This window comes from Pinus tabuliformis, chromosome X, assembly GCF_031772625.1.
Source record: "Pinus tabuliformis cultivar Carrire ecotype Pingquan chromosome X, CPIR1, whole genome shotgun sequence".
Lineage (NCBI taxonomy): Eukaryota > Viridiplantae > Streptophyta > Pinopsida > Pinales > Pinaceae > Pinus > Pinus tabuliformis.
Window position 1 is genome coordinate 1589339621 of NC_142308.1, and position 15091 is coordinate 1589354711.

The 15091-nt window shown below is 39.7% G+C and overlaps 1 protein-coding gene across 2 annotated transcripts in view; it reads left to right on the top strand.

Annotated features, from left to right (window-relative positions):
- Nucleotides 1-11478: 11478 nt before the first annotated feature.
- Nucleotides 11479-15091, top strand: part of LOC149146102 (uncharacterized) — a 92278-nt gene continuing 88665 nt past the window's right edge. For both annotated transcript variants that reach the window (XM_089446325.1, XM_089446326.1), the window contains exon 1: nt 11479-11808. In XM_089446325.1, the coding sequence (XP_089302451.1) occupies nt 11536-11808 (273 nt within the window). In that variant the 5' untranslated portion in view covers nt 11479-11535. The remainder of the gene's footprint in view (nt 11809-15091) is intronic.

The following is a 15091-nucleotide window of genomic DNA, read 5'->3' on the forward strand; positions in this document are numbered from 1 at the left end:
ATTTGTGCAAGAATTTAAGCTTCCTCGGACCAATCAACAAGGGTTATTAGAACTATGGGAGATAAAACAACAGGAAGGAGAGACCGCATGGGAGATGATGCAGAGATTCAAGGATGCAATTGGTAAACTAAGCTACTTGATAGATCCAAATCATCAACGGGATTGGTTTATCAAAGCATTATTAACTCTCACCCGTACGCCATTGACGCAACAAAAAATTGATACGCTGCAGGATGCTTTGGAGCAAGCAACTCAGATTGAAGCTATGGCAGGATATCCACATGAGTATCGGGGGGGAGCAACACCTCATGATCCGTCCATATTAGGTCTACAACATCATATTGCAAACTTGCCAGAGAAGTTGAAGGACCTGCAACCAGCGCGGGTGGCGTGACAAAATGTATGGTGTACAAATTGTTTAGTGGAAGGTCATGTTGTTATGGAATGCCCAATATTGCGGGGCCCAAATACTACATCTACACCAATGGGATCACTAGATCTACACCTGTTGTAGGAGTTGCGTAGATAGGGACACAAGGATTATACACGGGCGCAACCAATTTCATGCTTTCCCAAATCAGCAAGGTTCAACACAAATGGAGTATTATGAGATATGCAAAGGATATGGGAATCCCCCTCGTCCTTGTCCGATACTACAAAAATACTCCAATGTTCCAAACAACACCTATTTTAAATTTTATGCTTTAACAACTCATCACACTGATCAATGTAGGGCACTGGATGCCTTAGCTGACCTGTTAGATAGATCAACCTTCTAAATCAACGAGAATCCTCGAGGAGGAGAAGGAGGAGGAACAAGGGGAGGTAGGACAGGAGGCAAAGGCCCAGTTCATTGTTATAATTGTGATCAAGAAGGGCATGTTGTGTGAGATTGCCCACTACCTAGAAGACCATGGTGTTCTCAGTTTAAGGTCAACACACATGCAACAAAGTACTATCTAGAGTTGATTACAAGATGGGAAGAATGCAACTGCCAGAGGAGAGAAAATTTGATTAATGCAGACCTCTCAAATATCAACATAGTCACATGTGGGAGCAAAAAGATGATCTCGTGGAATTACGACATCCGACATTCAATGAAACTGAAGGGGAACGAGACATCAAGGATGGACCTGTGATTGATGCACCACACCTACTCCCCTTGAAGTTGCAAAAACATAACATTGGGACTAATGACAAGCCGAAGTTAGCCTCAATTGGAGATTATTGGGATGGGGAATCTACAAAGGAGATCTTTGATCTCTTGAGAGAATATGAAGATTTGTTCCCCTCGTCTCTTGGAATTAAGGGGGAGTTAGGGGAGACGAAGATCATGCTTAAACTAGATGCAAAGCTAGTAAAGCATCGACCATATCGACTGAACCGACAGTTAAGGAGAAAGTGGAAAAATTGATAGATAAGATGTTAGCAGCAGGGCTTATATTCGCAGTTGATCAAGCAGAGTGGGTAAGTCCGATCGTTATATAGAACAAGAAGGATGCTACAAAGATAAGGGTTTGTGTGGACTAACACAGTTTAAACAATGCCTATGTTCATGATCCTTTTCCTACTCCATTTAGTGATGAAGTCTTAGATAATGTGGTTGGGAATGAAGCCTATTCTTTTATTGATGGATTCTCTGGTTATCATCAAGTAAAGATCACATAGGAGGATAAGAAGAAATCACATTTACCACGGAATGGGGATCCTATGTATATCATGTTATGCCATTCAGACTCCAGAATGCACCTGCGGTGTTCTCAAGGATTATGAGTGTTGCCTTTAGATATTATATCCACAACTTATAAGTTTATATGGATGATTAGAAAGTCTATATTTTGTTGAAGAAACACCCCAATTTGCTTAGAATCATGTTCGATCGATGACAACTGCGGATCTCATCAAACTTGAAGAAGTGCATATGTTGTCCCATTTGGCATGCTTTTCAGCCATATAGTATGCAAGGAAGGAGTGTGTCTAGACCCCGGTAAGGTTGCGGCAATCGTGAACATGGACCCACCTGCAAATGTAAAACAACTCAGATCCACCTTAGGCCACACAGGGTACTACAAGAGGTTTATCCGCAACTATGCCTCAATCACTGCACCAATGGAGAAGTTGTTAACGAAGGTTGAACAGTTCACATGATCGAAAGAATGTGATGTTGCACTTAATATACTGAAAGAAAAACTAGCAAGTGCACCAATCCTGGTCTACCCAAATTAGAACAAGCATTTCCATGTCCACATTGATGCCTCAGGCATTGCTTTGGGAGAAATTTTGGCTCAACCAGGGGAAGGGAACCTTGATCACCCGATTTATTTTTCTAGCAAAAACTTATCTACAATAGAGAAAAACTATACCAAAACTGAGCGCGAGGCACTTGCGATGGTATACTTGCTTCAAAAGTTCCAACTTTACTCTCTCGGAGGTTCGTTCAAGTTTTTCACTAGTCATTCTGCTTTAAAGTATTTAGTGAACAAACCCATACTTGAAGGTAGAATTTGCAGATGGTTTTTGTTATTCCAAGAATTCACATTTGAAGTCATTTTAAAGCCTGGCTGACTAAATGTGGGGCCCGATCACCTTTTGCAGCTAGAGTAAGGTGAAAGTAGAGGATCCCTTGATGATCAACTATCAAACGCCAATCTATTTCGAATTGAATCAGTACCAGCTTATTTGGAGGATATAACAACCTTTCTAGCTACAAGTAAATGTTCAGAAGAATACACAACAACACAATGGAACCATATAGTCATCTGAGCTACATATTATTAATTGATTGCGGGACAACTGTACAAATTGGGCCTTGATCATGTGTTACATAGATGTGTCCTCAACCACAAGAGACATGATATATTATGGGAGTGTCATTCAGGGGTTGCGAGAGGCCATGTTGGTGGAAAAACCACTGCAAGGAAAGTACTACAGGCAGGGCTATGGTGGTTGACGATTTTTAGGGATGCGAAGGAATATGCTAGAAGCTGTGACATTTTCCAAAGGGTTGGGAGACCATCACATCGAGATGAACTGCCATTGCAACCAGTACACACACTGCAGATCTTTGAGAAATAGGTAGTCGACTTTATAGGAGCTATCAATCCGTTGACACGCCACTCCCATGACAGATATATCATCACCGCGACAGAGTACCTTACCAGATGGGCGGAGGCCGCATTGATTAAGGATTGTACTGTGGATACTGCCGCTAAATTCATTTTTGAGAACATCATATCCATATTTGGTTCCCCCGGAGTCTCATTAGTCATCAGGGAACCCATTTTATAAATGAAGCAATTGCCTGATTACTTCAGAACTTCATGATACAACACCATAGGAGCAGATTGTACCACCCTCAAGCAAATGGCACGGTGGAAGGCTTCGATAAGATCTTGGAAAAGGGTTTGACCAAGGTATGCTCAACCAACACGGATGATTTGGGATGAGCGGGTGTCAAAGACTTTGTGGGCATATCACATAATTGTTAAACATTTACACAAGCATACGCCTTTCCAGCTTGTATATGGGCGGGGGGTTGTGGTTCCCATCAAATTTGTTGTTCCTAACCTGTTCATTGCACAAGCCACTCATATGACAAAGGAAGGGTCAATTCTGAAAAAGGTTGGGGGAACTTTCGGAACTAGGCGAGGCTAGGTTCATGGAAGATTACCATCAAATAGTCGAAAAGCAGAGGCAAAAGACATGGCATGAAAGGCGCATTAAGTGGAAACTATTCACGGTAGGAGGACATGTTCTGCTATATGATAGAAAATTCTTGAAGTTTCCAGGGAAGCTACAGATGCATTGGTTGGGGCCTTTCATTGTTGCGGAAGTCAAGGAGTCAGGAGTTGTTAAGCTAGTGCAACTGGATGGTGTATTACTACCAGGATGGGTGAAAGGTGCACTCTTAAAACCTTCCAGGGATCAAACAATGTTACTCAAAATTGATTGCATCTCTGAAAGGAGACCATAGGTAGGAGTAGGTAAGAGTCAGTTAGTTTGGTCAATCATTAGTTGCACAGTCCCTCTGGTTAGTTAGTTATTTCAGTCTAGTTAGTCCAGAATAAATCTCTCGCCATGTGTCTTCCAATTGCGAATGTTTTTTCACCACACCGCAATTGCTTGTGGTCGGGGGAGAGTCACACATGTTACGCATCATTTCCGTAATAATTAGGCAATAATTTCCAGTGTTAGCTCGAATTTCTGCTAAATATTTCCCATTATATCCATAATCAATTCCTAAATGTCTTCCATCATAATACCATAATTACCCATCAACTCCACCTTTCCTTTCTAAGTTTTGCGTCATCTGAGTCAGGTCCAATTAAGCCGAAGACAATGTTAACACAATTAAGAACGCATAGGGAAAGTTGTCGTAGTAATTAGTTAGGAGGTATCATTGGAAACATTGTGTCGAGCTTTTCTACTTCATCTGCATAGCAATGCCAAATTCTTCAGAGTCCGAAGCTAAGGTGGTAGTATTGCTAAGTATGCAGTATGTTCCCAATTTCCTTTGCCCCAAGCTTAAGTCTAAGCCCCCTGTGTCTCGTGACTATCAACGTCGTTCCAAGATGACAAAGACTATGATATTTGTTCTAGAGTTTGAATTTGATGAAAGAATTGTGAAGATAGAGCCAATCTATGGAAAATATGATAAAGCAGTGTTGGTTAATAACGACCTCTTGAACTCTTTCTAATTTCTGGCCCTGAAGCACAAAGTCTATACTGAACCAGTGATGAAGGATGATGAAAGCATATCCATCAAAGTCACAAATGATTTCAAAGGAATCCAATGGTCAACATTGCTTAATTTGAGGAGTATGCGTATGTTAGGAATGATTGGGGCCGCCATGTAGTGCACGAAGCTACTTATTAGCAAAATTCATAGAGGATTGCTCTGGCTTGATAAAGAACATTCAATTCATGCAGTGGGCATCCAAAGGTTCACAGGTTTATCAACAGTTAGAAATATCGTATCAACTGCATTCCTGACAACCTCCAAGCAGGTGAAGAAGACTGGAAATGTCAATTACTACAACATGTATGTCACCCAAAGAGGAGGTAAGGGAGCTCTCATAGAGCCAATCAACACCCGCAATATGAAGTTCTCATGTTATATCATTGCAGGGAAGCTCATGCGCCATTTCTCCAGGAATGAGTGCACGCTCGATACGATTTCAATTTCAGAGCACTGCGTAGAGGACACATAACTGAACTAGTGCAACTTCCTACTCCAATAACTGTTCGAGGCTTGTGAGGACATCTACAAGAGAGCGAACCACTTCATTTACGAATAGATTGTAGTTGCTCATGGCTATGTGGAAATGGTGCCCACCAAAGGGTTGAGAGTTGGCTCCTATCATAGAAGACCAGCCTCTTGCCCTCAGGTACACGCATTGGCGAACCTTGGGGGACCCAAGTAGCAAGGAAATTAATGAGGCTTCCTTTATTAGATGGTACAAGAAAATGTTGGAAGTCGTTAATGCTACAAAAAGGGTCCTGAAGTTACTGCTCGATGATTATTCGTAAAAAATATGGTTATCATGACAATACTTGGATGAGGCCACATTGTGTACATTCTCACACATTTCATATGAGACCTCAAAAGTTTATGATGACTGTAGAGGTGTTCCATACAAAGGTCATCTCGTGGTCAGGGATTGCGAGGGAGGTTCGCAAAGGAAAGCATATATATTTCTTTGAAGGGATGGTGCCCTAACCACTACCCCAAGAGGCACCTACGGATTAAGGAAAGTGGTTGGCTGAAGAAGAGCTGCATCCTGTCATCAAGAAACTTGAGAAACAAATGCACTCTCTGAAGGAAACCATCGCCAACATCGGAGTCTCAGTAGGTTCGTTCCCTACTTTTGCTGAATTTCAAGGTTAAGGCAGCATGAGTATGTGGTTAGTACTCCTCTAGTTGTTGCACTTCCAGTTGTAGGGCCCCATTCCTAATCTAAACCAAAAATCCCAAAGCCTCGTGGTTCAAAAGCTACAAAACCTCCAGTTGGGTCTAAAAAGTAGAAAACAACCCCCACTAGCCAAATTGTAGATCTTACTCTTGAAGAACCCCAATCACAAACAACATCACCCATTATTGAAGAAATTCCACCCTCCACCTCAGTTGTGTCACCTAGTTTGCACAATCCATCGATGTGCACAACTTCCACATCCGCCACCATTTCAGATACCATACCTTTTGTAACATTTTTGAGAATGGAAATGGACATGTAGGTCGACTCCCTTATCGAGTCCATCACGGCAGTTACAAACGCAGAAGTCGCCCCCACATCCAGGTTGTCTTTATTGTTGGAATCGGGTTCACTAATGGTCACTGGACCGATAATTACCTAACCCCTTAGCACTACCATCCATCCGGTATCATTACCCCTTCACCCCATTCCTTTAATTACACCCCTCCCCGTTGCCATCTACACCAATCCACCATTGGCCGAACTTTTACAGCAGGCTACATCACCCCACGGACATTCAGAGAAGTTCATCGCTAGTGGGAATCCTTTGCAAAGTCGATTTCCGAAACCCTCCACCATGGGATAAGATGAGGCGTTGCATAATGATTTGATGACCAAGCACGAATAACAACAACAACATATTATTGCACTTACAAAATGTGATCAGCTGCGCCAGGAAAAGAAACATCTTTAGGGTCAGTTCGAACAATAACATAAAAATTCTAGTTACTATGGCCATCAGTCTCTGATGTCGTGACTAATGCCCCGAATGACTTCTCAGCTTGCACACTGGTTGAATTTGCGACCACATCTAGGCAGCATGTCACGACTTAATTTCTACCAACCGCGAGCTCAAGAAGACCCTTGCTGCCACAAGAAGTGCGGTGCCAGACCCTGCCACGACGTACACAACTACGATCGAACAGAAAATAGCTGGCGTAACCGCCCTCAAAGACTCCATCATCCATGTTGGGGAGGAAGCCCACACCCTCCTGCAACAGGTTCATGATTAGTTGGACTCCCTAGTGAAAAAGAGCCAACCTGTCTACCCCCTCCGCAATCGCGTCAACTAGCTATTCAATGATGCGAGGAGCACCAAAGACAAGAACCAACAGAAGAAGATTCTAGAAGAGGTAAACACTTTCGAGGCCCAAATTCATTAGGTTGAAGATGAGTCGGCCAAACCCAAACAAATACTTCGGGAACTCCGACCGCCAGTGCAAACACATTTAGAAACACTACAACAGATCAATGATGACATAGACTCGTAGTGGAATTCTCTATTGATGGCACGACCGACCCAACCTACGTCTGATACTACAACTGAGTTCCTCGGTCAGGCAAATGCACTCACAGGTACATGGAAGGAAGCGCTAAATGCGTACACTCAGTTCAGATAGGCGACCATCACCTTTGTCCTTGAGTTGGGACCTTCGTTTGAAGAAACCAGCCAAGGGGAGCAATGCAGGAAGTAGCAATAGAAGCACCAGCAACATAAGCATTAGCAACACCAACAATGCCAGTGAAAGATTGACTTAGAGACAAGTCAATAGAATGTGGTCGGGGCCTGTTCGGGCCTTTATTTTTGAGAAGTTCTGGAGATAAGCTAGAATGTTGATGACAAGTGGCGGAGATAGTCATTGGAAAGTTGCGGGGGCGATAACTGGGAAAGAGGAAGGAACTCAATGAAGACTGGCAATTGCGGAGGAATGGTAGGAAGGAGCAACCATAGGCGAGTGGGAAAATAACAATGATAGTCGAGAAATAGAAATAGTCGAGCAAGGAAGAAGGTAGAGGGCCCAGAAAAAACTGACAGTCTAGGCTGGCACATAAAGATAAGGAAGGACGAGCGAAAAGGCAGAAAGAAGAGAACATGGGGATGTGGTTGCGGAGCTAGGAGAGTCGCTATGTGTCTGTTATTTCATATGCTTTTGTACTGATATTTCTTGAGAATTTGTACTTGGGAAAAGAGGCCCTTGAGTCTGATGTAATGATATCCTTGCATAGACTAATGATGAAGAATTCTTATTAGAACAATTGTGTATTAGTTGAATGTTAATAGGGTTCTTTATTATTATTTTTATATATGCATTTATTTAAGTAGTCTTTCCTTTACAAGCATGCATGACTTGTGCAATCAGGTTTTTGTGTGGTATGATTTAGTGTTCTTTGATTCTTCCCTCTTTGATGTGATTCCTCCCGATACTGGATTTTGATCCCCATCTAACTAAGGTCACGACATGCCTCGGGTGAGACTCCTTACCCCTATGGGTAAGGTGAAAATGTCGATGTTGTGCTAGACTACAACAGAGCTTTGTTGGCTCCTGTGTCCAAACCCGGTGTCTCAACCTTGTTGTTATTTTGGCGCCAACAGAAGGATTAGGAGAACCAATTGACAAAAAGGTCATTGTTTGAAAAGTCCTCATAACTCTTCCAGCAAGATTTAATCCTAAGGTTTATGTCTTAGAAGATATATCATATCTAAGTAGCTTGAGTATGGATGGACTACATGGGATACTTACATATGAAATGAGGATTGAAGAGGAAAATGATTCATCTAATATAACAACTGCATTTTCAACATCCAATAAGATCTCGAAGGGAAAGCAGGTATCCAAAGCAAGATCCAGTTTGTGCAAAGAGGAAGAAGAAGAAGAAGAATTTTTAGATGAAGTACTTGCTTACCTTACAAGGAGGATGAAAAGAGGATCATGTAAGTATACATGAAAATTTCCATTACTATGTTTCGACTATGGTGAGATTGGGCATTTTGCAGCTAAGTGTCCTCATAAGAATGAAGTATTTGCAAAAGGAAAGAAGAGTCAAAGAAATTTCAACAAGTAAGGCAAGAAGAAAGGATTTAAGAAAAACTTCTTCTCCAAGGAAGATAGTTCCTCATCTGAAGAAGAAAGTTGTTAAGATTTGTAGCTTGGGAGGTACTCCAAACCATAGGCTTGAGAGTTGTGGAGGAGTTGGAACACAAAAGTCTTTTGTGGGCTTGAAACCCAAGCTTGGGGTTTTGTACTCATCGATGTTGGGGCCAAAACCATGGAGGGAATTTGACATGTGATGGATGGAGGTGGTAGAGGATGTCGAGATGAAGCGAATGCATAAAAAATCATCGAAATTTGAGTTGTCTATAATGAGATATGAAATTTTTAATGTAGTTGTGGGTTAATGTGGCACCTAATGGAGCTCGACTTGATGTTTTCGAGTGCCACAAGTTATGTTTTGACACCACATGAGTTAGTATATAAAGGAGTAACATTGGAGGTCGTTCCTCAACATTCAAGTGCATCAAATCATCACCATACTTCTCTGAGGTAGCCACAGATGCAAAAGAGGATTAGCGTAGATCAGTTTCTAAGTTTTGAAGTGTCTCTTGTCTTGGTACAGGTCCAAACTATTGTAGGGAGGTGGTTGCATGACAAAGAGAGGGTTTTAGGGTTGTTTTTGGTGTAGTTTTGTGTGGAGAAGGTTTGTTTTGATACAACGCAGAAGTCTGAGTTGTTACAGGAGGTGTGAGGGTTGTTTGGGGTAGCAAACAAGTAGGCCACCTCTTGTACCTTGTGCTGGAAGAGGATCAAACCTGAATTGTTGCAGGAAAAGGGTGTCGTGAGGCCTAGGAAGGTTGGAAACACTTCTTAAGGGAAAGTAGCAAGGCCACAACTATTTAGGTGGTTTGCTCAACAATGTCGTTAGTTTTGAAAGATTCACGAATAATCACATCTCTAAACATTATAAACTTCTTATTTACCTCATCGTAAAGACAATATGCTTTGGTGGTACTTGAATACACCAAGAAGATGCATTTTTTGACTTCTTGCATCAAGGTTGCTTCTTTGTTCCTTAGAAATAGAGGCATAGCAAGAGGAATGAAAGATTTTGATATGCCCTATCGAAGGAATGTGGCCATACGACATTTCATAAGGAGTCTTATTTTTGAGAGCATGAGATGGACACCTATTTTTGAAATATAATGCACTTAGAATTGCATTTTCCAAAACATCAACTTCACATTTTTGAAAAACATCATTTAGCGAACCATATTTAAGATAGTCCTGTTCATTCTTTTAGCTACACCATTTTGTTGAGGATTATATGGAACAATAGTTTGATGTTGAATCCCATGTTGGAGAAGATAGTTTTCAAATTCATTAGAAGTATATTCTTTTCCATTTTTTTAATGAAGGGAGCAAATATGTAATTGTGCATCATTTTCAATTCATGTATGAAAATATTTGAAAGTTTCAAAAGCTTCTGATTTACTTTTCAACAAGCGTATCCAACACATCCTAGTGTAATCATCAATAAAAAGTCATCATATATCTATTTCCATTTGTAGAAGGAACATGCATATGGCCACATAAATTAGAATGAATTAGTGCAATTTTTCTACGTGCTCTGGAAATAGAATCATGAAATAACTATTTGCTATGTTTTCATATGATACAAGCATGACATTACTTCAGTTTCATTGGAATAGTTGGCAAACAATAAACACCATTGCTTTTCAACAAACGAAGACTATGATAATTAAGATGTCCAAATCTTGCATGCCATAGAACACTGGATGTCAATGTACCTTCATTGTACGGAGAAATGCATGCGAGTTATGAGCATAAACAAATGTTCCTTGCAACTTCAACAATCTTTCTTCCTCTACTCTAGTTATGACAATTGTGTTGTGAGATGCTTTCCTTATCTTTACTTTCCCATCAAATATGCAAACACAGAGAAACATGAACAACTAAAATAGGAACGAACCTTGGAAAATAAATCCCAAAGGTTGCTCTTCTATGTTATATAAGTCTATTCTCATTAATACAATTAAAACATATTCGAGAATCATTCCTTGACTTAACATAGCATCGAAACCAACTTTACACATTTTTCTTTAAATTCTTTAATCTTCTCTTTCTGGGAGCCATTTTATTCAATAATTCATGTTTTTAATTTTTCTATTTCTTATCTATTTTACACTCTTCACAAACCTTCTACCAATATAAATTTATTATCAAACATTACCAAAAGTTATATTTCTTATATAATTTCATATAATTATGCATCTAATAAAATTTATATACTTAATTTGATAAGATTTATTTTCACCAACCTCCAAACTATTTACTTTTTACATTCACCAAAGACTACCACTTTGTCATATATTCTCTTTCCTTTAAAATGCACGCAACTTCAATTCCAAATAAACAGTATTTATCAATAGCCATTGCTTTCTTCCTATAACTTGGAAAATGTGCAATATTATTCAGGATTTTATATCATTTTATTTTGCTTAATGATAGAAACCCTCACAATATCCAAATTACTTATTTCCTAGGGAAGGGTTATAGTTCCAAGGCCATTATCTCCCTTTTTAAGACCATCAACATCGACAGAGTTTAATAAATTTTTTTAAAATATAAATAAATGAATTAAAATAATCAAAAGCAAAATATATATATATATTTTTTAAAACTATTTTAAAAAGACGCATTTTATTAATTTTCTTGAATAATTTTTTATGTGAGGATGTGGAGGGAAAGATGAAGATGTTCGTACAATGTCAGAAACCGGGGGATTTGTAAGAGGCGTCTGCCCATTTTCGCACCCACAGGTCCCGGGAACCAATCCTGCAGACGACGTTGTTCAGTCCGACTTTATCTCAGCAGCTTTCTGCGCTGCCTTGGTCGTGTCTGTAGAATACCCTCCACAAATTAAGGGTTCGAAAGCCGTTTCCGTCACATGTTCAGGGTACCTTGTAGCAGCAGAAAGAGGAGGAGGAGGCAACGAGGGTTTTACAATGAGGGCTATCACCAAGATCAACGAGGCAAAGGTGAGTAGTGATTATACTATCCTCGTTGTTTTTTTTCGTTGGTTGGACTTTTGTGGCAATCTGAATGAGAAAAGGTTTCGTGTGGTGTATTTTGGTTTGTAACGGGACGGAATCCCGCGGCCTTGGTGCTACATGTTGTAATGGAGGTCTCAAGAAGCAGGGGTTGTGTGAAATTTCTGATATTTGTGAGAATATGTTTTACGTGGCGTTTTACTGGTTTTTAAGTACTCGGTTTTCATGGCCCTTAGAAATTATTGGGCGGAAAATGTTAATGTTTATAATGCCGATCTATGTTTTCCAGGAAATTGGTATTTTGGGTTTTTGATTTCGTGGGCATCAGAGATTGGGAAAACTTACTGGTAGCTATACTGTAACTGATTATGTTTATTCAGTAGGGGTTAGAATATTGGTCTGTAAAATTGGGCAAACTGTTTCGCATGGTAATTTTATTATATTAATTAATGTGGTGAAAACTTTTTGTTTAGACCGAGTGGCTATGAAACTCCGTTTCGTGTACAGCAGGAACAATCAAGTACAACAACTACCTAAAGATAGTGAATTCTGTACTTAACCCAGCATTTTATGGGGTTTCTTTAACCCAGCCCTTTATTGTGTTGGGTAGGCCTGCCGGGATTTGGATCTCAACTTACCACTATACGGCAGCCCAATGACTGTTTCTGCATTGTCATTGGGATGGACCAGGTGTTGAGGTTAGGCACGCCTGGTTTAGTGTTCAGAGTCCGGGATTGAGTTCGATCGACTTGTTATCATGAGATTGGCTTGGAATGAGATACGTTGACTAGACCAGGTCTGCCATGGTTCTCTGCGTTCAGGCATTGGAACTGTGTGATAAGGGGAGGGGGGGGATTTGCTTTGTTTAGCTTGCTATAGTAACCTGATTGTTTGATGGTCCTGTACGTTAAAGTTGATCTATTGGTCTCTGTCGTTGTCTTACTTGTAGGCAGGTGTCTCTGGGTATCCATTTTACTTTGGTATCTTCCCTCCACAGAATGTTGGCATTTTGCTCCGCCATTAAAAATAACGTAACCTTACTCCTAATAGATTCGTTTTTGGAATGCAGTAAGAAAGATGCAAATATAATTGTACTCATCTTTATCTGCAGTGTGTAAGTGGTTCATAGCAATGTTACCAGACTCGGAATCAGCAATAAATCGACGAGGCAAAAGAGTGAAGAGTTTTAATCGGATCGGGAAAAAATCAGTGAATTCAATAAATAAAGATATACATATATATTGAATTAAAAAAAAAAACATTTTTCATTGATATTAAATAAAACCATGTCCAAACAATGCATAATATCAATAGATGTCCAAAATATCATGAATGAATAAGTATCTCATATATGTTATGAGTCCAAACATGATCCAAAGTACTGAGTCTTGACTCCTAACCAGTGACTACATAGAACCAAAAGCATATGCTTCTAAAAGTTTATAAAATACTGCATACTAATCAGTAAAAAATAAGTAATTGAAATCTCTTGATTGCTGCTGAAATGATACGATAATGGTTTGGTATTGAAATCTCTGACAGAGCACACGTTGAAGCTAACACTGGAGCACACTGCACACTACACCTCTTTTACACCACGACCCTATTACGTGAAATAAACTGAAACTGAAATCATGCCTATATTACGTACTCGATGTATGAGTTGTGGGCTTGACCAGTGAGAAGTGAGTTACGGACCGATGTTTAATTTTTAGCCTAACTAAACCATGCATCAAAAAATGCAAAAACATCTAAAGTTAAAACCCATGCTCATCGAGTTGAGGGCTGAAAATCCCCTCAATCGCCTAAATCACAATCAATCGGCGAGTCGCAAGTCAAACTCGTGTTGACCACGAGTCAAACTAGGTCAACGTGAAGATTCATGTTTCACTGATTCATAGATATTTCTAGCAGTTTTTTGTAGTTGTATCAGTCACTAAATCTTTCATATTGTTGTGTTGCAACTGCTATAGTTATAGAAGATTTAACACAGATGCATTGGTATATATTTTCTTGTATTTGCATTAATCTACAATCATTAGTGTAAATGATCTATTTCTGCTGTAGACAAATGTTTGGTGGGATGCATCATTCTCATGGTTTGAGATTGGGGCCATTTTACTTTGCAAACCGAGTAAACGCTATTTTGAATCTTGGTTATTGTGTGATGCCAATAACTCTTATTGTATTCTCTAGATTCTTTGCATATTTGGCAACAAAGTCTATCTTAAAAGAAAAAGATATTGGATAAAATACATGGGCCTTTGGAACCAACACACGCAACTATCATTTATCATGATTTTGACACATCCCTAACCTCTAGGTGAATGATACTCCCATATTAGAAGTATGTATTTAATGGAAACATTTCTCTTGCCTCCATACACACTTTTGAAAATAGTGGCACTTCAAGCATCCATAAAATTAATAAAAATAAATATTGGTAAACAATGCCATATGGTCATAGTGCAATATGTGAAAATTTTGTTGCAATTAATTTGGTAATTATTCTCTTATCTTTTAACGATTATTTGTCCCAACAAATCAATTTACTGCAAATACCAAGTAAAAACACAACTGCAAATTTTACCAATTAAATAAAACCACAGCAATTGAGAAAATACACATGAAAATAGACATCGAGATTTTTGGACAATATTGTCCCCAGAAACACTCCAATATGGGGAAAACCAGTTTTGCAGATGAGGGTTTTATTATCCTTCAGCAAATTTGCAACTGAAAATTACATAAATTGGTTGTCGTCGAATGGAAAAGCTCTGGCAAATTATTTTCTTCACTTCTGCAAGCTACTTCGACCTCTTAGAATCAATTAGGCCCTCATGTATGGCCTTCAATCGACCCACATGTGTGGCCCTGGAGAATAACTTGGTCTCCACTTGGAACTTGCACCTCATGAGGAACTAATTCAGACTCCAATGGAAAATTGATCTTCACTGGCAAACTCGACTTTCCTCTTGCAAATCGACCAATCTAGCAAATTCATCTTCTCTTTGGTAAATTGGCCTTCTTCTGTCAATTCACACCACCTGGAGAAAATTCGGCCTTTGCAAAAGAATTTGACCTTGGACATCACTATGAAGAAATCTCTCTTCGACATATCTCAATCACTACTGAACCCTCTGCTGGTGTCCCACGCTATCACCGTGTGTCAACTGAATCTAATTGTGTCTCCAAGGATGCCCATCAGCTTCTTCTTATAATCTCTCGTTGAGCAATCAACGACCATTATCTAATCACAATAGACGGCTAA